Genomic DNA, 26,713 nt, shown 5'->3' with positions numbered 1-26,713 from the left:
CTCCCCTCCCCTGTCACATAGTGTTCTTTCCTGCCCCCCTGTCCCATAGTGTTCTTTCCTGCCTCCCCTGTACCATAGCATTCTTTACTCTCCTCCCGTTCCATAGCGTTCTTCTGTCCCCCCCTCCCCTTTCCCATAGCATTCTTTACTCTCCTCCCGTTCCATAGCGTTATTCTGTCCCCCCTCCCCTGTCCCATAGCATTTTTCTGTCCCCCTCCCCTGTCCCATAGTGTTCTTCTCCCCCCTCCCCTGTTCCATAGCGTTCTTCTCCTCACTCCTCCCTTGTCCCATAGCGTTCTTTCCTCCCCCCTCCCTTGTCCCATGGCGTTCTTTCCTCCCCCCTCCCCTTTCCCATAGCGTTTTTTCCCCCCAAAATCCACAATATAACTGTTATAGTTGTTCAAAGTTTACCTGTACTCAAAGTACCCTGCACTGTTTTTATTACAAAATTATCTTATAGAAAAGTTGCTGTAAGTAACTTACATATCTCTATTCTACCCACATACATTATTTTCTACAAACCTGGGATAAGAGCTTGCCTGAGTGGCAATGTGCAGGTATTCCTTCACACATGTACCAACCTTGACATGGGGTGGCAGTAATAATCAGTTGCAAGTCACTATTAATCTCTAGTAATACATAACAGAGCTATGCAGTAATAATTGTCCACACGTTGCCTTAGAATGTTAAATATTTCATTTTCTATTCCATACCTTTCTTCAAATGGCGATTCAAAGCCTGGTCCTACTCTGTACATTAAGTTTAATTTCCCCTTCCATGCACTTGGGGCCTCTATTCCAGCCATCTTGCTAAAAAGAAAAACAATATTACTTGTGTGAACTTTGAAGAAGTTATGATCGGTTAATACTTTTTTTTATGTAGAAAAGCACAAAATGGATTTGATGCAACAATTGCAATTAGATACACCTTGATTCTTTCCTACTAACATTTTAATACAAATGGGGGTAATTTATCAAAAGGGAGAAGTCACCAATGGAATAGGAATATTGGTTAACATAAATATAGAAAAATAAGAGCTTAAAATTGAATGTTTATCAGAGTGATACTAAAAAAAACCTGCAGTTATTAAAATAGGGATATGGGATAGGTTGCAAGTAACTCTTTTCTTTGGTTTTTATGTATTGGGGCTGATGTGTACCAGGAGTAGTGGGAGTGCGTGGGGATTTGGGATAGTAAACAAGTAACTATTTTCTTTGGTTTATTTTGGTTTACATGCTGAATGCTCCACTTTTTGTATTTTACGGTAAATATGTTTTATTGAGAAAATGACTTGCACAATTATAATGCAAAAAGGAGCAATCGTAATAGACACTATCACAAAGATTGTCAGTCAGTACTAGACGTGTCAAATTAAATTACTTTGTCAGTTGTCTTTAACAGTAGCAATTAAAGGAATACATGTGAAGAGGGGATGAAGTGATCCCAACCCGGAAGAGTAAATAAAGGGGCTCTACTGCGTTCCACATGACTGGGTACTGTAGCCCCTCAGATAAGCAGGCTGACTTGATTCACAGCACCACGGGTACTATCGGAGCTTCCTTGTCTGTACCTAAGGACTTTAATGGTCCATGTAGTGATTATGGGATAGCAAAGGCTTCCGTGCAGGGGTTGTGGGAGCACGCGGCGTCCGCTATTTTGTTAGCGTAATAGTGCTTGTGATAATGCAGCAAACCCCTTAGTTCAACAGGAAGCCTCCATGGTTGGACCAGGATCACAGGGGGAACAGGGCACCAGACAGCCGCACGGGAAGGAGCAGAGTTCGTCCGCTTCTCCACCCCCAAGGCGCACCAGACCGCCAGCCAGCTTTCGGCTCTCCATCTGTATGGGCACCAAGTGGCATCAAACATGCTCAGGTACATCCCCACTTGATTCAGGATTACCTTGGAGGCAGGTAGAGTTTTCAGTGGGGGTTTAACCCCTTAAGGACACATGACATGTGTGACATGTCATGATTCCCTTTTATTCCAGAAGTTTGGTCCTTAAGGGGTTAAACTGCAGATTTATGGTGATTTTGTAGCCGGAGCTCACCCTGGACTCTTCTGGCTGGCATGGCCACCAGGCCCTGCCTCCAAGTGGCTTCCCAATTTTTTTGTTAAAAGGGTTCTTGATTTTGTAGAGCTATTTGTTGGCTACCTCTGGATTAAAGTTTACTTCCTGTTCCCGTTCTCGCTTAGGGCTGTTTGCAATTTCAAAATACATCCTAGAGAAGGGGTTCCCAATTATTTTTTCCTGTGGAATCCTTTGACATAGCGTATCAACATCGTGGACCCCTCCTCCCTCCCCTCCGTAAAAATAAATAAATGTGCGACGTTGCATAAACCTTTTTTTTGTGTGTGTGTCAAGGTGTGTGTATCTGTGTTTGTATTTGCCAGTGTGTGTGTGTGTGTATGTATCTGTGTGTCAAGGTGTGTGTGTATCTGTGTTTGTATGTGCCAGTGTGTGCATCTGTGTGTCATTGTGTATGAATCAGTCACACAGATACACACACTGGCACATAGTGGCACACAGATACACACACCTTGACACAGTGTGTATGTATATGTGTGTCAAAGTATCTGCCGGTGTGTGTCTGTGTATCTGTGTTTGTATGTGCCAGTGTGTGTATCTGTGTGTCAGTGTGTATGAATCTGACACACAGATACACACACTGGCACATAGTGGCACACAGATACACACACATTGACACACAGTGAGTGTGTGTGGGAGGTATCTGTGTGTCAAAGTGTGTATCTGTGTTTGTTTGTGCCAGTGTGTATATCTGTGTGTGTGTGTGTGTGTGTGTGTGTGTTTGTATCGGTCATACAGATACACACACACACACAGATACACACACCTCGACACACTGTGTATCTATGTGTCAAAGTGTGTTTCTGTGTGTGTATGTGCCAGTGTGTGTCAAGGTCTGTGTATCTATGTTTGTATGGGCCAGTGTGTTTATCAGTGTTAATCCGTATGTATCTGACACACAGATACACACACTGGCACATAGTGGCACACAGATACACACACTCAGATACTACAGATGCAGATAGTGACACATACACACATTTGCACCCACAGATACACACAATGGCTAGCACATACACACACCTTGGCACACAGATACACACACACACACAATATGACATACATCAGAGCCACCCTCCTGTCAACTTACCTTGTGTGTCCAGGAGTATGGCTTGCTTTTGGTCCTGGTGATGTTGGCTGAGGCTGATGGGAGTGAGCTGCTGCGTGCTCACTCCAACCTCTCCTCTGCCTCTCTGGGCGGCCGTCTCCTTCCTCTTCCCTCCCACGCGGCAGCAACTCTGTGAAGCTGGAGGAAGTGCTATCACTTCCTCCCAGCCGGCCGATACTACAGGGACCCGGTCGTGCTTTTAATGGGCCGCGGCACCTGACCGGGCCCCTGATTTGCGATAAAATTCGCGATGGCTATTTTGTTTGGGGAAATCACGGCGGAACCCCATTTGTGTTTACCAATTGGGAAATGCTGTCCTAGAGGAATAAATTAAACTCTTAATCTAAAAATTGGATGTTAAATGTATTTTTGTTAAAATGGAGCTAACATATTAGCTAGCATAAGAGGATTTAAGAATTATTGCTGCACTACCTGAGATACTTCTGCGCATCATTGTATCCGATCGGAGTAACGGGAATCAATGGCAAATTGCTAATGTCTTTTTCATCCAAGGAAAATGCTGACTCTAATCAAAATAAACATTTATTAAGCTTGTTTTCTAGAGTTAATATGTGTTGCAGTTTAGATACAGTCAAGATTTTTTTTTTATCCACAAAACAAATAGTATGGAATTTTAGTTTTTTTAGTTGAAAATTACTCTAAAGTTCTAACATGAAGATATGTGTACTGGCCTATTCATTTATGTAATCTCTTAAAACCTTGTTAAATACTTTTAAAAATGTAAAAAAGGTTAACAATATGTAAATTTTCAGGCGTTACAGAAATAATGTCTTAATTGTAATTTTTGTGACTATGTACCTTCACATTAAAGGAACATTATAGGGTCAGGAATACAAACATGTATTTCTGACCCTATAGTGTTAAGGGTTTCCAGTAATGTATCAGTTTTATTATTAGGTTTTATAATTTATTTCTTTTTTACACTGTTTAATAAATCTTTCCCATAGATTTAACCATTGCATGTGATAGTTTCATGTATGGATTATTAAAAATGTGGTTTGTTTCATATACTTCCTACCTATAGCTGGGTAAAATGGTGTTAATGGATCCCCATCAGTGTTGAGCACAGTGCCTCTCTGTGCACCAGTGCCTGGCAACCACCAATCATCGGGGAATACACGATCAAGGTCACCTGCCACATAATCCGCCGGGTCAGAGTATAGTATCATGCCGGCACATCCGAAGGTTTGGCCATTCTTCACCTTAAAAAAAAAAAAGAGACAACCAAACATCCTCAAAACAAACAAGAGTAATGAAACGTTCCATAATCATTTTATTATTATTATTATTATTATTATTATTTACATGGATTTCAATGACATGAGATGTACCTTATCTCCTCTGAATATTTTTCCGTATCTTGCAATTGCCACAGTGCCATTCAAATTCATTGACAGATTCCTGGTCAGATAATGGAAATCTTCCACTGCACCATAGTTAACATAAACCGGATCCCCCTGTGAAAGGGAGTTTTCTTAAGACTTGCGCAATAACTGTGTAAGTTTAACCATACAATACATGTACCATGTGGTTGTTTCTCTTCTTTTTTCCCCCCTCCATCCGGGTAACAAATTGGAAAGCCAGGAATATGAAAGTATCAAAAATTGTGCATGAAAATGCTTGTTACAGATAGATATGGCTTGGTAGAGTTTGAGTTGGATATATGTTACATTTCTCTTGTTCACTTCTTTGCTTAACTATGATGCATTTTATGTTTAACTTTTAGATTATTGGTGGTGTTGCTGCACTAGATTATATAATTATTTGTTTTACTGCAGGCAACATGACCACTAAATTGATTTAATCTTCTGAAGTTCCCGATGTTGTCAATCCTGCTTCAGTGGAAACATGGTACCCGGCAGGACCAGGTAAGTAGAAAATAACAACAACAGAAGTGCAAGGCTGCGCCAAAATGTATCAATGTAGACTTATAGGAAATAAAAACAAGTATATAGATAGAGCATATATCTAAAAAAATATATGTAAACCTAGGTTTAATAGTCTCTATTAAAACACCATAAAAAAGTAGGTAAAGCAGAGTCCATCCAAGTGTTGAAATGTTCAGTAAAAATAAAATAATAAAATGTTCAATAAAAATCATAAAACAGTCTCACTGGTATATGGATAGGGTATGTGTACAATCCTCAGGAGTTGATTCGTCCGAGTTGTAGGTAATCCGTATATGTGAAGATAAAAACACGACAAACTTCCAATGGTGAAATATTGTAGCACCAAAGGTAAAAAAAATAAAAAGGAGGATAGTACACTCACATTTCGTGGAGCTAGGCCAGCTCTGGGATAAGGGGCGCTTAGCGGTATAATCCCCGCTAGAGGATATACTGGAGAAGTGGGTCTGTCCGTCCGTCCAACTTTGGTTCCGTCGTACTCCACAGAATATATATGAAAACAGCAATAGTGCTCTCAGTTGGAAAAAGTTAATAAAATAGGTAAAATAAAATATACTCACAGTGGTCGAGCAGAAAATACTGCTCTATTGACACAGCACTGATGGAATTATCCTCACCTATGTATTGCTTGAAACAGGATACAATTAAAATTAAAATGCCAGGAAAAAAAAAAAAAAAAAGTGTATATACAATAAAATAAGTATAAGATTGGTCCTATAAAAAAGGTAACCAAATAGAACTTTTTATTGCTTTAAAATACACAATTTAAAACCATTTACGCATTTCGCCACGCGTTTCGCTACAAAAATCATTCTGAAACACCTATCTCCCATTCCAATAGATATCACTATTACTATCTATCTATCGACTCTGAAATAGAAAACGAGGATCATTTTTTTTTAGAGATTCAGACCCACCCAAATACATTCGCCAATACACCTTATCCAACAAGGGCCAAAAAAAGAACCTTGAGCCCAGAGGCAAACAGAGTGGCAGACGACAACAAAAAAGAGAGACTAGAAAGACAATAACTGCCCCAAGTGAGTCTGAGTGTGGTATTTTTGACTTGTCACAGAAAGTGTTAAGTGCAGCACAAATATCGGTTTTAAGTAAAGGATTAAAATATGCCCCAACCAACCCTTTTAAGCCATTTGAAGCATGTTTAGACGTCAATAAATTTGTACGGAAAGCCATGGAAAAAATCACAGTGACGAACTCTACAACCCCTCACCTCACAGAAGAACCAACATGCATTAATACCAATCTTAAACCTAGATCCACATTTTACCCTTATCATTTTAAATCAGCTCCGCTCATTATGTTTGAGAAATCAGTACTTAGAGATTTTAAGAAAATTAGCTATAACAAATATGACCCTCAAAACCTGAATACATCAGAAAGGCTAGCTGTTAAACAACTTCAAGAAGACAGAGATATTGTTATCAAACCAGCAGACAAAGGAGGAGGTTTAGTTATACAATCAAGCACTATGTACATTGAAGAAGCATATAAGCAACTGAATGACATTGCAGTAAATGAAAAGCTATCATCAGATCCAACACCCATGATACAAGAAAAATTAGCCATATTTTTAAAAAAAGGATTTGAAAAAAACATTTTAAATAAACATGAACATGACTATCTCTATATTAAAGACCCCAAAATTCCAGTAATTTATTTTCTCCCTAAAATACACAAGGATATAGAACACCCCCCAGGAAGACCGATAGTATCAGGAATTAATGCCCCCTTATGTAATTTATCCCAATACATTGATACCTTGCTCCAGCCATCAGTGAAACTTATGAAATCCTATCTTAAAGACTCCATGACACTATTAAGGTTTTTAAATGATTTTTATTGGCAACCAGATTTTATCCTAGTAACATGTGACGTCACTTCCTTATATACTATAATCCCCCACCAACTTGGCTGTCAAGCTATAAAAACGATTCTATCAGAAGAAAAAAGAATGCCCGATATTCAGATTGATTTTATCGTGTAGGGTATCAACATTATTTTAAATAACAATTATTTCTGGTTCTTTGATTCTTTTTACCTTCAAAAGAGAGGGACAGCCATGGGGACCAGGTTTGCCCCCAGCTATGCCAACCTGTTTATGGCAGACTGGGAGTCCAGTGCCATCTGGGGAGGGCATGCCTGGGAGCATAACCTGGTCTCCTATTTTAGATATATTGATGATTTATTTTTTGTATGGAAGGGCTCTGAAGACTCCCTCAATTCCTTTATAACCCACCTCAACACTAACAATAGGGGAATCATTATATCCTGTGAATACAGTAAAGATACAATTAACTTTTTAGATTTAAATATTTTTATTAAAGATGGGGCAGTTCACACAAAAACATTCTTTAAAAAAGTATGCACCAATACAGCAATAGACTTAACCAGCTGCCACTACAAACCATGGCTTGAAAGTGCCCCCAAGAGCCAATTTTTATGTATACGCAGAAACTGCTCTCACATTGATGATTTTAACAAACAATCACTTCTTTTAAAAAAACTGTTTACTGAAAGAAACTATTCACCTATTCACCAGTGGATGTGATCTATTTGGATTTTGCCAAGGCATTTGATACAGTTCCACACAAAAGATTAGTGTTCAAACTCAAGGAAATCGGTCTCGATGAAAATGCTTGTTCTTGGGTAGAACATTGGCTTAAAAACAGAATACAAAGAGTTGTCGTTAATGGTAAATTTTCAAGCTGGACAGAGGTGGCAAGTGGTGTCCCTCAGGGGTCTGTTCTGGGACCCCTTCTATTTAACATTTTTATAAATGATCTTGAAGACAGCATTGAAAGTCATGTTTCAGTGTTTGCAGATGACACAAAACTTTGTAAAATAATACAATGTGAGCAAGATATTACTTTGCTGCAGAAGGATTTAGATAGACTGGAGGACTGGGCACTCAAATGGCAGATGAAATTTAATGTTGAAAAATGCAAAGTTATGCACTTCGGCGTAAAGAATGCACAAGCAACTTACACCCTTAATGGAAAGCAAACTGGAGATAACCACACACGAGAAGGACTTGGGAATTGTTATAGACAACAAACTATGCAACAATGTGCAATGTCAATCAGCAGTGGCCAAGGCCAGTAAGGTATTGTCATGCATGAAAAAGGGCATTCATTCTCGGGACGAGAATATCATTTTGCCTCTCTATAAATCACTGGTAAGACCACATATTGAATATGCTGTGCAATTTTGGGCCCCTGTTCTAAAGAAGGATATCATGGCACTAGAAAAAGTGCAGAGGCGGGCTACAAAATTAATAAAAGGAATGGAACATATCAGCTATGAAGAAAGGTTAACAAATTTAAACCTATTTAGTTTAGAAAAACGTCGCCTGAGAGGGGATATGATAACATTATACAAATATATTCGGGGCCAATACAAACCATTGTGTGGAAATCTATTCACAAACCGGACTTTACATAGGACACGAGGCCATGCGTTTAGACTGGAAGAAAGAAGATTTCGTCTAAGGCAAAGGAAAGGTTTTTTTACTGTAAGAACAATCAGGATGTGGAATTCTCTGCCTGAAGAAGTGGTTTTATCAGAGTCCATACAGATGTTCAAACAGCTACTAGATGCATACTTGCAAAGACAGAATATTCAAAGATATAATCTTTCAATGTAGGGTAATAACTGCTTGATTCAAGGATAAATCTGACTGCCATTCTGGGGTCAAGAAGGAATTTTTTGTCCTAGCTTGTTGCAAAATTGTGCTTCAAACTGGGTTTGTTTTTGTTTTTTTCCTTTTGGATCAACAGCAAAAAACAGGTGTGAGGAAGGCTGAACTTGATGGACGCAAGTCTCTTTTCAGCTATCTAACTATGTAACTATGTACCAACACAACTGAATGATACCATAGGGGCAGTTAGAAAAAAGCCAAGACAAAACCTTTTAACATATAAAGATAAACATACCTCAGATGCTCCCACTCTCCCCATAATTTTTAATTATAACAATAAGAGTGGTTTTATTAAAAAAAAACAATCAACAAACATTGGCACTTTTTGAAACAAGACGATCTTCTCAAAGAAATTTTACCAACAAAACCAAAGATTGTTTTCAGAGGTGCACCAAACCTTAGATCTATTTTAACGAACAACTATACCAAAGAAACAAAACAAAATACAAATCATACGTTTTTAGAAGGAGCGAAAGGTTTTTATAAATGTAAACGTTGTATTGTCTGCAGAAGTACTGACCCCTCTACTTAATCCAAGGTCACAAGCTTCAAGTTAAAAAGAATCAACAAAAGTTATAATATTAGAGATTTTATTGGTTGCAACACAAAACCTGTCATTTATCCATTGGAGTGCCCATGTGGCCTCCAATACGTAGGGATGACCACTAGGTGCGTAAAAACAAGACTAGGTAAGCATTGCAGGAATATCAAAAATGGATACCAGAACCATTCTGTATCTAAACACTTTATTAATCACAACCAGGACCCCAAATTCCTTAAATGCATTGGAATCAAAAAATGTAAAATTCCATGGAGAGGGGGAAATATAAAAAATATCCTAGGTAGATCGGAAATGGAGTGGGTCTTCAACCTGCAGACCCTAGCCCCCCAAGGCCTCAATGTAGATTTTGATCTATATAAATTTTTATAATTGATTTATACTGCTATACCCCTTAAAATTGCATTCATAGTTACATAGTTACATAGTTAGATAGCTGAAAAGAGACTTGCGTCCATCAAGTTCAGCCTTCCTCACACCTGTTTTTTGCTGTTGATCCAAAAGAGAAAAAAAAAAAAAAAAAAAAACCCCAGTTTGAAGCACAATTTTGCAACAAGCTAGGACAAAAAATTCCTTATTGACCCCAGAATGGCAGTCAGATTTATCCTTGAATCAAGCAGTTATTACCCTACATTGAAAGATTATATCCTTGAATATTCTGTCTTTGCAAGTATGCATCTAGTAGCTGTTTGAACATCTGTATGGACTCTGATAAAACCACTTCTTCAGGCAGAGAATTCCACATCCTGATTGTTCTTACAGTAAAAAAACCTTTCCTTTGCCTTAGACGAAATCTTCTTTCTTCCAGTCTAAACGCATGGCCTCGTGTCCTATGTAAAGTCCGGTTTGTGAATAGATTTCCACACAATGGTTTGTATTGGCCCCGAATATATTTGTATAATGTTATCATATCCCCTCTCAGGCGACGTTTTTCTAAACTAAATAGGTTTAAATTTGTTAACCTTTCTTCATAGCTGATATGTTCCATTCCTTTTATTAATTTTGTAGCCCGCCTCTGCACTTTTTCTAGTGCCATGATATCCTTCTTTAGAACAGGTGCCCAAAATTGCACAGCATATTCAATATGTGGTCTTACCAGTGATTTATAGAGAGGCAAAATGATATTCTCGTCCCGAGAATGAATGCCCTTTTTCATGCATGACAATACCTTACTGGCCTTGGCCACTGCTGATTGACATTGCACATTGTTGCATAGTTTGTTGTCTATAACAATTCCCAAGTCCTTTTCGTGTGTTGTTATCCCTAATTCGCTTCCATTAAGGGTATACGTTGCTTGTGTATTCTTTACGCCGAAGTGCATAACTTTGCATTTTTCAACATTAAATTTCATCTGCCATTTGAGTGCCCAGTCCTCCAGTCTATCTAAATCCTTCTGCAGCAAAGTAATATCTTGCTCACATTGTATTATTTTACAAAGTTTTGTGTCATCTGCAAACACTGAAACATGACTTTCAATGCTGTCTTCAAGATCATTTATAAAAATGTTAAATAGAAGGGGTCCCAGAACAGACCCCTGAGGGACACCACTTGCCACCTCTGTCCAGCTTGAAAATTTACCATTAACGACAACTCTTTGTATTCTGTTTTTAAGCCAATGTTCTACCCAAGAACAAGCATTTTCATCGAGACCGATTTCCTTGAGTTTGAACACTAATCTTTTGTGTGGAACTGTATCAAATGCCTTGGCAAAATCCAAATAGATCACATCCACTGCAACACCCTGATCTATACTTCTACTTACTTCTTCGTAGAACGCAATCAAGTTAGTTTGACATGACCTGTGCTTCATAAAACCGTGCTGATTTTTGCTGATAACCATATTCTTCTCAAGGAATTCTTGAATATTATCCCTTAATAACCTTTCAAATATTTTACCAGCCACAGAAGTTAAGCTCACAGGTCTATAATTTCCAGGCAAGGATTTTGAACCCTTTTTGAATATAGGAACCACATCTGCCTTCCTCCAATCCTCCGGAACACTTCCTGAAAGAAAAGAATCTTGAAAGATTAAAAACAGAGGTTCACTTATTTCTACACTTAGTTCCTTAAGTACACGTGGATGGATACCGTCAGGCCCTGGAGCTTTGTTTATATTAACTTTCTTTAGTTGCTGCAGCACATTGTCTTGAGTTAACCAATTACAATTATTCTGCAAGTTTTTAGTAGCAATCATTTGCACATCTATTGCCATGGGTTCTTCTTTAATATATACGGAGGAGAAATAGTTATTTAGAATTCCTGCCTTTTCTTGGTCTTCATTAACTAACACCCCCGTTTCAGTTTTAAGTGTACCTATACTTTCATTTTTGGGTTTTTTGGAATTTATGTACTTAAAAAATGCTTTGGGGTTGGTTTTGCTCTCTTTAGCTATCATTTTTTCATTTTGAAGTTTAGCAAGTTTAATTGCCTTTTTGCACGCATTATTTGCTTTCTTATATCTTTTATAAGATGCATCTGATTTGTCTGATTTAAATGCTTTAAATGCCCTTTTCTTATTTTTAATCTCTTGTTTTACTTCTCTACTAAGCCACATTGGTTTTAATTTGTTTCTTTTATACTTATTTCCCAATGGTACATACTGAGAAATGTACCTTTCTAATATTTGTTGGAAGATGATCCATTTATCCTCAGTGTTCTTTTCACTAAAGAGTTTATGCCAGTCAATATATTGTAAAGCTTCCCTTATCTTATTGAAATTGGCCTTTTTAAAATTATATGTTTTAGTATACCCCATGTGCTTTTGTTTTTTTGAGTTTATTTCAAAGGACACTATATTGTGATCACTATTTCCCAAGTGCTCACCTACTTGAATGTTGGTCAAAAGATCAACGTTGTTTGTTAAAACCAGGTCCAGACAAGCGTCCATTCTAGTTGGTGCTTGTACAAGTTGTGACATGAAGTTGTCATTTAACAAGTTTAAAAACCTAATTCCCTTTGCTGAGCTACTAGTCCCTATGTCCCAATTTATGTCTGGGTAATTAAAATCTCCAATAATTAAAGTGTTACCAAGATTTGCAGCTTTCTCAATTTGCTCAAACAGCTGTTGTTCCTCATTCCCCATTCTTATCATGTCCTAAATGTCTTAAATGTTATATATAATCTCCATATGTTTTTATATAACTTTTATTTGTACTCTGGTCACCTAAGCTCAATAATAATTGCATTTATTCTAATGACACTATAAGTTTTGCGTATTGTTATCTTGGGGCTATTCTATCCGTAGTTGTCAAGTTACGGCATTACGGTCTCAAACACCCCCAGTATAACCATATCACGTTAATTTATCTTTTTATTACTGTGTATATCTATTTTTTTTATCACTGTGCATATTGTGTCTATTATTTTACCAATACCACCTCTGCAGGTTCACAGTACAGAGGTTTAAATTAATTCTAATTAGACTTAGTGTCCCAATGTCTCTTCTAATTGTCCAAATATCTTCAAATGGCTATAATATGGATATTTACATCCTATTTTTGATTCTGTACTATATTTGCACTTTTATTGTAACACTCTACTATAATATGACTTTATTAACCAGCATATTCTCTTTTACAGTATGATCCCACATATACCTTATGATGGTTATTATTAACCTTAGTCCCTTTTTAATCTTATGAACACTATTATTCTAGCCCCACAGCATTGTTAAGATGGCTGCTAGTAATTATTTGCCCACTTTTCCCTTGACCGATCAAGCCACGCCCCTTCCTAACTAGTCACTAGACATTCACTCTATCACAGCCCTAATTCTAAGCCAGCCCGCCCCCCACTGTGTGCGTACCGCCCACCTGACCGGCGGCCGCACACGCACACTCCCACTTATTAAGACCGCCCTAATCGGCGGCAAAATGCCGCGAATCATTTCCGGCCACAATAACTACAGCCCCCACAATGCTCCCTTCACTTCCTGCCGCAAGCAATATTGCTCGCTCCCCCCACACACTGCCACCTATGATTATAATAGTCACGTGATTCGCGTGTACAACTACTACATTTCCCAACATGCATTACATCTTTTTTACACGCGAGTCACGTGACTTAGAAAAGCTTAATTTAAGCTTTTCTAAGTCCTAACCGCTTGAGACCCTATGTAATGTCACTATTAATGTAAAACTTTTTATTTTCATTTATTTAAAATGTAATGTATTACTCTTTTTTTTATTTGCTATAAACTAGATGACATTTTTGGCGCCAATTTTTAACTTTCCATGCACTTATATATACTCTTACCAGCCAGGATTGTTAATCTTATTCCATTTTGAAAAAGCCCTAGTGGCGAAACGCGTAAATGGTTTTAAATTGTGTATTTTAAAGCAATAAAACGTTCTATTTGGTTACCTTTTTTATAGGACCAATCTTATACTTATTTTATTGTATATACACTTTTTTTTTTTTTTTTTTTTCCTGGCATTTTAATTTTAATTGTATCCTGTTTCAAGCAATCCATAGGTGGGGATAATTCCACCAGTGCTGTGTCAATAGAGCAGTATTTTCTGCTCTACCATATTTTATTTTATTTTACCTATTTTATTTAGTTTTTCCAACTGAGAGCACTATTGCTGTTTTTATATATATATTCTGTGGAGTACGACGGAACCAAAGTCGGACGGACGGACCCACTTCTCCAGTATATCCTCTAGCGGGGATTATACCGCTAAGCGCCCTTCATCCCAGAGCTGGCCTTAGCTCCACCAAATGTGAGTGTACTATCCTCCTTTTTATTTATTTTATCTTTGGAGTTACAATATTTCACCATTGGAAGTTTGTCGTGTTTTTTATCTTCACATATACGGATTACCTACAACCCGGACGGATCAACTCCTGAGGATTGTACACATACTCTATCCATATACCAGTGAGACGGTTTTATGATTTTTATTGAACATTTTATTATTTGATTTTTACTGAACGTTTCAACACTTGGATGGACTCTGCTTTACCTACTTTTTATGGTGTTTTAATAGAGACTATTAAACCTAGGTTTACATATATTTTTTATATATATGCTCTCTCTATATACTTGTTTTTATTTCCTATAAGTCTACATCGATACATTTTGGCGCAGCCTTGCACTACTGTTGTTGTTATTTTCTACTCTTATGTTAGAGGGTTACCCTCTGCCAGGCTGCTGCCTACCTATTCCTTATTATTATTATTAGCGCTGACCTCTTTTAACTTTTCACATTTAGGACCAGGTAAGTGGACAAACTGTTGTAAAATTACTGTGCAAAAGGGCCAGGGTACTCCTACCATCAAATCCACTACAGCGGGCTAGTTGAACACATTAACATTCTGCACAATTTATTTTATACTTGAGTCCTTGGGAAATATTCAGTAGAAGAAAAAGGAGGGGTCCATAACATCCATGGAAAGTAACTATGTAGACTACACAGAGGACAGTCAGTCTTCAAAAGTTGTAGACTATCCAAAAAGTGAGTGAGTGTTGGGGGAAGTTAAAGGAAGGAAAATACCTTCCCTCTCAGAGAATAATACTGTGACCCAGAAACCCAGTAATAAACTGTTTAAATCCTGGTGTCTCTGAGTATCACAATACCAGTTATTTGTGTTTCATACATTGGTGTCGGAACTAAAAAAAAAAATTAATCTGTTTGCACAGCTGATTTACTAGGAAAATCTAACATCCCTGTAACTGAGAAAACATACAAACCACATGATTTAGTACAGAGTACAGACAAACATTGTGGAGGTTGCAAATAGCTTTCTAATTGCCTATAGAACATTGCACTATTGTTTGTGTTTGTGTGTACCTGGTATCAGCCAATTACCTCTGGACGAAACTGACTGATATGCATTATCAATGCAGCTATGGAGGGGACAGTCTCTGGTTACTGCAGAGAGCACTGGTTTTTTTTGTTTTTGTTTTTTTTTGGGGGGGGGGGGGTTCTGTTTTGTTTCTTTTTTGGTCAAACCTTTCCCAAACAGTGTTGCATAAACCAGGGGATAGTGCCCAGTGATTCTGAGCAACGTAACAACTACACCAATGCAAAAATACAATCCAATATGAAAGATATAATGTATCTTACCACTATAACACCAGAAGGTGAGTATGCATTAAAAGGGTTGACCACGGTTGAATCATTTTGGTCAGGGCTAAGAATCTTCTCAACCTTGTCTGATATGTCACTTTCGGTTCCATCAGAAGATACAATGGCAACATAGTTTGGGTCCGTTGAATTGGGGTAAGACAGGAGCACTGTGTAATTATATATCTTTGCTCCATTGAGGCTTGATTTCCATGTCTTATAAATATAATTAGCAAGTACATCTTCTTCTTGCGAGCTTCCAGCTATATGAGGCTTGCTTGAGAAATACCTGTATAGAAAAATTATTTATACTACTATTAAAATGCACCCATATGATATCTGTGGTAAAATATTGATTATTTGATGGTAACATAGTTTTGTGATGTGCGAAAGTGGCGACTGTAGAAGCCAGCAAGGGTTTGGTGGAATATTACTTGTCATTGTCATTTTTATTTCCGTGATTGTGTGCTGGACCCAATACCATACTTGGGAACAAAAGGCATTTCATCTTTTTCGTCTCCCTATGTGGAGCTTGTCCGGAACAAAAGGCCTCAAACGGGTGTGTAAACAATACCTTGTAAATAGAGTGAGGAAGTTAACACTGACAAATGTATTCACTCATAGTGATATTATTTGACATTTGTTCATTTTAAAAAAAGAATTGAACCAATTCAACATATTTTGTAGACCTGTATAATTGTACCTGAAAAATCTGTGACATCATTTTCAAAAACAAGTACCTTTGTACCTTTTCGGTTTCCCTACCAATGATGCATATTATTGAGACACTGTCAAATTTGCTTTAAACAGACAAATACGTTTTGTAACATACTTCAAGTTTTGCTCAATTTCGTGAGTTTGAATCTCTTTTTGGAGTTCATATCTGTACTTTGGGTTTCCATCACGACTCATACTCTGAAGCAATTCCGGTAACTCTGGGGCAATAGCAAACCGTCCAATCAAAATCCCAATCACTAGTGATACCACTCCTATAGCCATAATTCCAAGAGCATGCACGAGTTTCATTGTAACGCAGAACCAAGACCTGCAACATAACAAAGATCAGGCTTGTAGAATTACTTATCGAAAATCACATAGACGATAATGTGTCAGATTTCCCCATAGGAAAGCATTGATTCAATGCTTTCCTACGGGGGGGTTTAAATGCGCGAGAGGCATTTACCATGCATTCGCATTAGCGCCCGCTTTTAGAGGGACGTCGGGGGGGGGGGGGGGGTTGAGTGTCGAACCAGCACTGAGGAACATCAGTGCTGGGATAAGTTAAGTAAATAAGTTTTTTTTTGTTTGTTTGTTTGTTTTTAAAACCTTTATTTACCTGGGTGGGGGGCTCTAGGGAGGGGGTGGCAGAGGAAGTGGTAGTGCCAGATATACAGCTTTGTATTCCTGGCACTATAGTTTCCCTTAAAGTGTCAACTTTGATTTTTTTTTTTGTGATTTTTTTTTTTTTTACACTAACCCAAATTATATACATGACATTAACTTGGTGACCCATTTGCAAAACATTATCTGAGTAACCCACTCTTGCATTGTAATGTATATAGCAACTTCTGCAAAGGCCATTCATTATACTTCCCAATGGGGGGATTCTATGACGTAGGAAGATGGTCCCAATATAGAAATTAATTTGAGGACAATTGCCTAAACCGTTACATATTATGTGCCTATACCAACCACTTGAGACTTACAGCCACTGGAGACTTTGAAATGATTAATTATAAAGTAAGATATGAGAACTACTACTATAGTAGCCCTTTAAAGTTACTACCACAGTAAATAAATAAAAAAAAATCTCTATAGACATGACAAGCTCTGTCAGTTATCTCCAGTAAGTAGGAATTTGCTGTCACTAAGATGAACATGCACCAAAGTCCAGAAGAACAATTAGGACAGCAATTATCTTACAATAATGATCAACTTTGCAGTGAAGTCTAGGTTTATTAAATAGCCTCCTGATTGGATGGGTAACTTCGCAATGTTATTTTCTGCAGTATGCAAATGCAAAAAAATAACCATTTATTTTTATATATTAGCTTAAGAAACTGACATTAAAGGAACACTATAGACACACCGACCACTCCAGGTCATTGCTGTGTTTTTGAGAGACAAGTGCCCTAGGTAATTGGGGATTTTTAGCGAATGGATAACTCCTTGTTGGTCTTAATTTCCATAGCAAAAATAGACATTAATTAAGAAATAAGAAGACAAAATGGTTAATTAAGGCCTTCTTTGAATAGTAGTATAATTATAAGGAGATGAGATCCACTTCTATTGAGTATAGTCACTATTTATATGTCATAATTAACACTACTTAAACAATTTGCAGACTGCGTTTGAATGTTTTTCTTAGAACACACCAGGCTTTGACTGTTACTCGACAGACATGCACCGTTTTACGTCCAGGTTAGACTCCTTGTCCAAGCCCACCACCTCTTGAAGCTATCTAGGAATAGTACAAAGAATACAAACCATAGCTTTATTTGATTGGTTTCTTAATATCTCTGGGTTAACCTTACTGGGTGCCAGACATTTCTGCTCATATAAAATCTTTATCTCTCTCATGAAGAGTGATAGCACTGTTGTGTTCTACTCCTTAATACATAGATTTTGATGCCGTTCTCATGAGAGGCATAAGAAAGTGCTTGTCTTTCACCCTCCAAGCTGCTCGTGTTCTGTACCATTGGTGTTCCAGTCGACCCGAGCATGTGCTACACAGGATGGAAACTGGAAGGCAAACTCTGAGTGAATTTTAATTGCAAACTTTTCCTGCAAAAGGTTAGCAATCCTGTAGAGGAACCCTGGTAACTAGCACAGATCCATTTGTAACTGCTAAAAGAATATCTTCCATTTTCTAAACTATCGCTTACATGACTTGCAAATTGAACAAATAAAATGTTGTTGTGGTGTTTGTGTGTGTGTGTATTTAAAAACAGAAGAAAACCTAAAAGAAATATGTAACAATAAACTATAAAACACAGTTTAACTAATTAAAATGTTCTACAAACATGAAATTCAGAAAATACACTTCTCTAAATCGAAGTCCTAGATAGCTCCCTCTATAGCCAACATAAGGAAAATTCCCTACGATGTGCAATTGTCTATTTTATCTATTATTTTTTTTTTATTGTGTACGTTACCAAAAGGTTCAACTTTTTCAGATATCTTCCAGTTCTCTTCGAAGATTTCAGGCTCCTTGTGTCTTGTACTGACTCTCTGCAGCACAGTCCTCACTCAGTGTAACCAGCTCATCTCCAAACAATTGATTTCCTTTTTTTTTTTCTTAGATTAATATTTTCCCAAGTGTTTCTCACTGCGGGAGATTTAATGTTATGCAAAGTTCAGGGGAAGGTATTAGATTTATTTACAGATATTCATGTGGAAGGAGAACTTTATTAAGTCTGGGTGGAGTTGGCAAGAGGATATTGTCACTTGCTAAACACTATGTATTTAGTGTGTACGTTGCTTGGAATTTTAATAATGTAATAACTTAACGTAGGCAATAATGGTGAACAGACAGAGCAGACGTAAAGCACCAAGCAGTATTTCAGTGCTAAATGGTGGAAAGGGAGACCGCAGAAATTTATTATTTATTACACTGTTAAAGAATGAGGGTGTTATTTGCTAATTTCGGTGTCTGTTGTAACACAAAGACGACGACTGATAATGTGTGCAAATAATTTAGGTTTGTTTAATGAGTTAGTTTAGATGCATAGCTTTCTATAATTCAAAATAATTAGTCGCCACCAGGGGCAACCTGATTTTTTATTTTTTTTTATTTACTTTTGTTGTATATCTCTGAGGCTTTTGAGGGAGTCCTCTTTTTAGGGTTTGATGACATTTTCTTTTTGCTCATTTATCTAGCGTTTACCTATTACTTGGTTTGTTATTACATTTTGGCAGAAAATGGATTGATTGCTACTAGAGGCAGTTCCTTATTAAGACCCTGCAATTTTCTATTTTTTTTACAGCTTGATGATGCCAAACACAGGTAATGCTTCTCACAGAGAAGCATTGGACTTGGCACTTATGTATAAGAGTGTAAGAAGCATGGTGGCGGATTGCGGTGATTGCCACTCCTATGCCATCGGTGTGCTTCTTATTTTTATTAAATCTTAGTAAAGAACACATCTAACTTTAAAATATGTTTCTTTTTAATATTAGAGTATTCTTCTAACAAGAAGGGATGTGTAATCATGTGGATTTGTCTTCAGATAGATTTATGACAAAGTCCACTTTCTGAAGGTATGTACTTATGAAAGTTGAGGTTACAGGAAGACTCCATGCACTGTAACTCCTACGGAGTGTTGTAGTGATTATGGTGCCAAGTGTGCCCTGCCAACCCCATTTGTAAGCAGTCAAACCATTTTAGAACACTTTGACTTGGTGCCTTTTCCCGCCCTCACAACTTCTGATGGAAAGGCAAAAGCTTCTAGACAGGAGCTTTCGTCAGTTCTCCTGAGCGAAGTCTTGCAGTCCAGGGCTAGCTCATTGTCAGAGTGTCAGCTGATCAGGCTTAATACGTTAAAGGACCACTCTAGGCACCCAGACCACTTCAGCTTAATGAAGTGGTCTGGGTGCCAGGTCCAGCTAGGGTTAACCCATTTTTTCATAAACATATCAGTTTCAGAGAAACTGCTATGTTTGTGAATGGGTTAAGCCTTCCCCTATTTCCTCTAGTGGCTGTCTCATTGACAGCCGCTAGAGGCGCTTGCGTGATTCTCACTGTGAAAATCACAGTGAGAGCACGCAAGCGTCCATTGGAAAGCATTGTAAATGCTATGCGACCGGCTGAATGCGCGCGCAGCTCTTGCCACGCGTGCGCATTCAGCCGACGGGGCGGAACGGAGGAGGATCGGAGGCAGAGATCTCCCCGCCCAGCGCTGGAAAAAGGTAAGTTTTACCCCTTTTCCCCTTTCCAGAGCCGGGCGGGAGGGGGACCCTGAGGGTGGGGGCACCCTCAGGGCACTCTAGTGCCAGGAAAACAAGTATGTTTTCCTGGCACTAGAGTGGTCCTTTAAGTCTTAAACTGCTGGACTTAACTCAGAAACGTCTCTGTCTGAAGTAGGGGAGGTGGAGAGCAATAATAAGATTCCAGGTAATAAGTCACGCCATTCTAAAATGCTTTGACTACTTACAATGTGGGGAATAAAAATATATATATATTTTTTTTTTTTATTCCTATTAGTTTTCAATCAGATTTATTACTGTACAGATTTCAAATTTACAATCCTCAATGGGAGAAAAATAGACACTTGCATGAGCCCGGAATACAGTGTATATTTATTGTCCAGTAAACTACAATAAACAAACACTTTACATCAGGAGACCTATAGGAATTCACCCTCTTATCCATGTGTCAATTGATGCAAACGGTTGAGCTAGTTTCCCGTCGTTCCCACGTTATTTTATTCTGTTCTCATTCCACTGCTATTGTTTACTACACCCCTCAATGATTTATTGACTCTATACCTGCTGTTGTGTGATATGTATTCATTGTTCTGCTTGTACTGGATCGCACATTAATCAGAAGTGTCCTTACTTCAGAGACGTTCCCTTAATTTTAACCCAAATATCACTCTCTCTCGCCGACTCTGGCATCTCGTTTCTTTCTAGTACCTCTGAGTGAGTAAAACAACTCCACAGCAGTATAATTCCGATGGATGTCTTTTAAATGAGGTTTAGTTTTTGAAATTAAGGTAGTTTGCATTGAAAATTATTAAAGGGTTACTCCAAGCATGACCACTTTAGTAATTTGCAGTGGTCATGGTGCCTGGAGTCTGTAAAGTGTTTCAGTATAACACGGTGCAGATTTTGAGATATGGTGTTTCACCCTTTGCTGCTGAAGGTGTAAGTCCATCTCCGGCGAAGTCATTGGGGCATTATTATCCAGTCTGGAACAACATTTTCAATCTGGGTAATGTCAGTTCTGTACAAATATTCATGGACAGTCAGCTGACCCTCTCAGCCAATGAGTGTCAACTATACCAGACCTTGGCGAGTCTGACACCGCTGTACGTGTTTGCATGCATATGCAGGCATTCAGCACTAAAATGTTAAGACAGGCAATTGTCAGGAACTGTAATACATGCTCTCTATCTAATTCTCTTTCTTAGGTTTGGCTCATTCTAAGGATATAAGATCTGCAGCCTTTGCAAGCCCTTCTCTTCTTCCCCAGTCCAGACTTTTTATGGCTGTCCAATCACATACTTTACGAAGCAGCTCAGTAAGAAGTCTTTGCAAAACAATTGCTGCCCCTTGAGTTTAGATCTACTGAGCTGGTGATTATAGTTTCTCTTTAAATTCACTGTGAATTCCCAACAGTTCATGCTTAAGTAAATAATCATGTGTGAGTCCTGATAGGACTAACTGGTAAACCACATGCAATTTAAGGCACTTATTTACTATCTCCAATAAGACGCATTAAAAATCAAACAAAAATTGGCAAAGTGAAAACGATAGACTGCTTATTCACAATAATGTATGTAATTCTTATAAAAACATCACTGGCTTTATTATTTGATATTGTTTTTATATTTATCATCACGTTTTTCACATAGAATGATAAATCTGTTTGAAAGTGTCAGTTCCCAAAGGTCGCGTTACGATTAGAGGAGTCTGGTTGCCTGGAAGCATTTTTGAGTTTATTTATAGTTACTGCCTAAATCTTATCCTGCGCACCAGGGCACACAACACACATGCACTACAGGGGGGCTTACCCAGCAACTTGTTGAGAGATTGGCCACACATAAATGATTGATCCCTGCTTGCAGACTTCCCTCAGAAGATCCTAATCCGAAATTATTTCCTAGACTGTGGTTCACTGGCATATTGAAATTAAATAGAGAAGTCTGCTGACCTGGAGACTGAAATTGTGTTGCAATCAAGCTTCCTGTGTTGTGCATAGACTAAGTGGTTGTGAAATCTGGATAAATATCTGTTTCTTTGTCGAGTTTGGTTTAAAGAGCTTTCATGCCTTCGGAAATAGTCCCTGCTGTAGCGCAGCCGACTGAATCTGGAACAGCCGCTGCGCCCAGCACCACGGAATCTGGCCCTGGTGGGACAGGTGGAATATATTCAGCTATCCTCAGCAGAAATTTACCTATTATTGGAGGTCATGAAAAAAACTTTGAACAGCTTAAAAAAAAGTATTTGGATAAAAATGTCCTGTTTGAAGATCGCGATTTTCCGCCCAATGACACCTCTTTGTTTTATAGTCAGACTCTTCCCATCAAGTTTGAGTGGAAAAGACCACCAGTAAGTATCCATCTATGCTAAAATGCTACCATATCTTCATTTATTTAAAGGATCATTTTCAAATTAGTTCTTCCATCCCATTAGCATGTTTGAAAAACCTGTATTAGTTTTCTCATGAGTATATTGTAAATGCAGGTTAGTTTTAGGCTGATACACTCATTGTAAATTGCAAATATTTCAATATTTAAATTCTTCTTAAAATTGTTACTGCTTTGCCATATACAACAAAAATCATGGGGTCTAATGAGGCACCTCTACAGTTATAAAGTTCTTGACATACTGTGTATAATATCACTAGGTTAATTATAGAATTACTAGAGGGTGCAGCTGAACTGTGAAATTAAGGTACAAGGGGACCCGCAGTACTGGATTTATACCTCACCTGGTGATCTAGTAGTGTTAAATGACCACTATAGTGCCAGGAAAACATATTCGTTTTCCTGGCACTATAGTGCCTGAGGGTGCTCCCACCCTCAGGGTCCCCCTCCCGCCGGGAGGTAAACTTACCTCTTTCTCGCGCGCCGGGGGGGGAACTCTCCTCCTCCTCCATAGCGACGTCATCGGCTGAATGCGCAGGAGCCGCGCGCGCATTCAGCCAGTCCATAGGAAAGCATTCACAATGCTTTCCTATGGACGCTGGCGTCTTCTCACTGTGAAAATCACAGTGAGAAGCGCGGAAGCGCCTCTAGCGGCTGTCAATGAGACAGCCATTAGAGGCTGGATTAACCCATTTATAAACATAGCAGTTTCTCTGAATAGAAGAAAGGGTTAATCCATTAAGATGAAGTGGTCTGGGTGCCTATAGTGGTCCTTTAACCCCTTAAGGACCAAACTTCTGGAATAAAAGGGAATCATGACATGTCACACACGTCATGTGTCCTTAAGGGGTTAAAGGTATACTCTTTTTGTGAAACCGCATTTTTTTTTTCGTTTATATTGCCCTACTGGATGTTATTGACTAGGTCCGCCTTAGAATCCTGCATATAAAAAGTTAAAATTTACTTGGAGTCCAATGCTTGGTGAAGCCCCCAGTGCTGTCTTCCACACCTCCTTCCGATATCAGTGTGATCCAGTCAAATTATTTTAACAGAGAAGCATTTGATTGGACCTGGACCATTTCACTGTCTTCCACTTGAGATGCTCATTATGCGTGTTGCCAGGTGTAATTTTTCTACAGATTTAACTTTGGGCAACGTGAAACAGTTTCAGACTACCTAAGTCACATGTTCCAGTAACTAGCCCCTGATGCTCAAGTACAAATATCACTGGGTGTGCAGTATTTCAATAAAAAATGCAGAAGAGGTCATGGTAATTGCAGTAACTCTTTAAAAGTTAGTAGCACATGTTCCTCTACTCTTTTGCCAGTCAGTATTGCTGAGTACTGATGGGCCATGGTTGGGATGTCACATCCCTGCACCATCAGAATAACTCTGGCTGCAAAAGGTTAAGTAAGCAGCGGGCAAGAATTCTGTGAAGGTTTGATCTTCACTCCCATGTTTATAGAAGCAGCAGGTAGCTTTCATTTGGCCCCATGTAGCATTTATTTAAGAAATACCGTGTTTTTATGTTATAAAAACACTGTAGAGAGATGGTTGAACATTTATTACAGCAATATTAGCACCTACAAATAAAACCAAATAACTGTTTAACAATGCTGCACTTATCCTTGTTATTTAGCATTGTGTTTAAATCAATACACACAACCTCCATTTCATGATTTTGTATTTGATATTTCAAGTACCCTTGAATGTGGAGTATAAAACTGCAGTATGTATTTCACTTTTTCATTGTGTGTTATTTGTAAATGGAGATGGGGGGAGATCAAATCAATTGTGTGCACACTGTTACTAAATGAAGACAGGCAAGATACATTGGGAACTGCACTAAGTTCCCATTAGCTGCGTTAGAATAACACTTTGACACATAATTCTACATTATATGTGATCTTGCATATTTAATGGTTGCAGATTTAGTCTAAGAAAATTGTGGAATTGGGATTAGTGCTTACCTTACATGCTTTGGACGTGCCCATGTAGAATGTAAAACATAATCGTGTGTTCAGAAACGCTTTATGCAGTGGGAACAGTGGAGTTGTGCCCAATGTTTGCCATAAAATGGGGCCAACAATGTTCCTGGAGTTGGACTCGGTGGGGGTAGGGAGATAACAATATGGCAATCCTTGAGAAATGTTGCACTTTAACTTGTATATGTTTGGTTTTTAAAAATAATTCTATGCCCTCTATTTCCATTTTTTTTTTAAACTAAATATAAGTAACAGGATTTAGGAGTATCCACTATTTATGATTTGGGTCAGAGTACAGTAGATCAATTGGTGTTTTTGCACTAGTTTGCCCCTAAATAACCAAAACCTATAAAATATATAAGTAAAATAAAATTTCTAATGCCATATATATTGATGTTGACTCAAAAGAACGTCTATTATATGTGAGGTGTGCAGTTTAGTAGAAGGAGTTTACAATGCAGCAGGGTGCTAGATGGCACAATACCAGACTCGCCGTACCGGGAAGGTTCAGACGAAGGACAGCCAAAGGTCAGGTCAGGCAGCACAGGTTCTTATAAGGATAAACAGGAAAAGGTCAGACAAACAGCAACTGAAGATGTGAACAATATAAGGAGCACAACATAACTGAGCAAGGTGGGACAAGAGGAGTGCTGTTAAATAGGGGAGAAGATACACTCCCTTACCATGTCACCTCCTTCTCCCAAACACCCCCTTGCCCCAGACCGCCCCCTCTACCTTCAAGAGGAAACCACTCCAGCGCATGTGTGCGCCTAAGGGGCTGGTCCTCTTTAATATCCACACATTCACCATGCCGAAGTAAAGGGAGTCTCTACGATTGACAGGGTGCAAACGGGATTTGACACCACTTCTGAGGAAGAGACTCGCCGCCAGCCAGTGGCGGTGAACAGGCCGACTAAAACGATCAGGGAGGTGTACGTTGTTGTGATGCCTCTGGAAACAAAGGAAGACGACGTGGCAAAGTATCAGGGGCAGGAGAGCAGGGGCCTGACACTATAGTACAATTTAACAAGACACTCCGGTGAAATCTCTAGCCAAAGTCCTTTCCAAAAGATATAGAAAGTAATATTGTGTAGCATATTTTAAAAGCAATTTATTTAACACAAAAGGAAACACTCATATATTCAGTTATGACGGTAGCCCACAGTAATGTTTTTTTCCCCAATTTAAAATGTAGACAAGTTCTGTATCATCACTGCTTTCTCTGGCCCCAAAACAACCTAATTTCTTGTGTGCATTGCCAGTATGTCCTGGCTGTCGGCTCTCCACATATTTCTACAGCAGGTGTAAAGATGATGATTGCAGCTGCGTTTCGACTTTGACATCTTCCTCAATGCGTTCCCTCGATCTTCTGACCTTATTATTTTTATAAAACAACTTTAGTTGAATAAAAGTGAAGGGTGGAGAGGCGGCACTTCCTCACTCAACCAGGGCCACTACAAGTCCACGTGTATATTTTTTCCTGTAGAAAAATAGTTTTGAAATATTTCAACAGCCGGAGAGTAGCAGATGGCTAATTTCTTTCGTAGACTCAATAAAAAAAACTGTGCTGCTGCATTTTTGTGCCTAATTCAGCAGTGCTGTTGAAACGATCTGTGCACACTAGTTCATTTCTTGGTAGAAGTGTTTTGACAAAATTGTTTTATTTGTTTCTAGCAGAAATTCACCTCTTCGTTAACGTGAATCACAAAATAAATATCCAACAAGTAGACAAGTGGGTGTTCTGTTTAAAAACATTAAAAACCAAACTGTTTTCTACTTTTAATGCAGAGTCCTACATCAGGTGTAAAATCCAGTATAGTCCGTAGGAAGGACTTGTACTCGAAAAACAGCTGGTGCCCTGCCTGAATGCAACATTCTAACAGTTTAGCATAACTAGACTCAATTAACTAGGAAAATGAATTTCTAAAATATCTATGGATAGGACTCAA

General features: G+C 38.4%; 2 protein-coding genes across 8 annotated transcripts in view; one reads left to right on the top strand and one right to left on the bottom strand.

Moving 5' to 3' along the window:
* The window catches only part of LOC134583541 (N-acetylated-alpha-linked acidic dipeptidase 2-like), a 121,337-nt gene extending 96,540 nt beyond the window's left edge, over window positions 1-24,797 (bottom strand). Inside the window, exons 1-7 of one of the 2 annotated variants that reach the window (XM_063440488.1) lie at window positions 24,750-24,797; window positions 16,302-16,514; window positions 15,470-15,758; window positions 4,549-4,674; window positions 4,236-4,419; window positions 3,629-3,722; window positions 714-809 (exon numbers count right to left, since the gene is read on the bottom strand). In XM_063440488.1, the coding sequence (XP_063296558.1) occupies window positions 714-809; window positions 3,629-3,722; window positions 4,236-4,419; window positions 4,549-4,674; window positions 15,470-15,758; window positions 16,302-16,495 (983 nt within the window). In that variant the 5' untranslated portion in view covers window positions 16,496-16,514; window positions 24,750-24,797. Of the gene's footprint in view, window positions 1-713; window positions 810-3,628; window positions 3,723-4,235; window positions 4,420-4,548; window positions 4,675-15,469; window positions 15,759-16,301; window positions 16,515-18,624; window positions 18,710-24,749 lie in introns of those variants that run through there. The other variant, XM_063440489.1, reaches the window with a different exon arrangement.
* The window catches only part of CAPN3 (calpain 3), a 112,267-nt gene continuing 107,727 nt past the window's right edge, over window positions 22,174-26,713 (top strand). For 5 of the 6 annotated variants that reach the window (XM_063440482.1, XM_063440480.1, XM_063440477.1 and 2 more), the window contains exon 1: window positions 22,174-22,741. In XM_063440482.1, the coding sequence (XP_063296552.1) occupies window positions 22,457-22,741 (285 nt within the window). In that variant the 5' untranslated portion in view covers window positions 22,174-22,456. The remainder of the gene's footprint in view (window positions 22,742-26,713) is intronic. The other variant, XM_063440483.1, reaches the window with a different exon arrangement.

Source organism: Pelobates fuscus, chromosome 13 (assembly GCF_036172605.1).
Source record: "Pelobates fuscus isolate aPelFus1 chromosome 13, aPelFus1.pri, whole genome shotgun sequence".
Classification (NCBI taxonomy): domain Eukaryota; kingdom Metazoa; phylum Chordata; class Amphibia; order Anura; family Pelobatidae; genus Pelobates; species Pelobates fuscus.
This window is presented reverse-complemented; position numbering and strand designations above follow the sequence as displayed.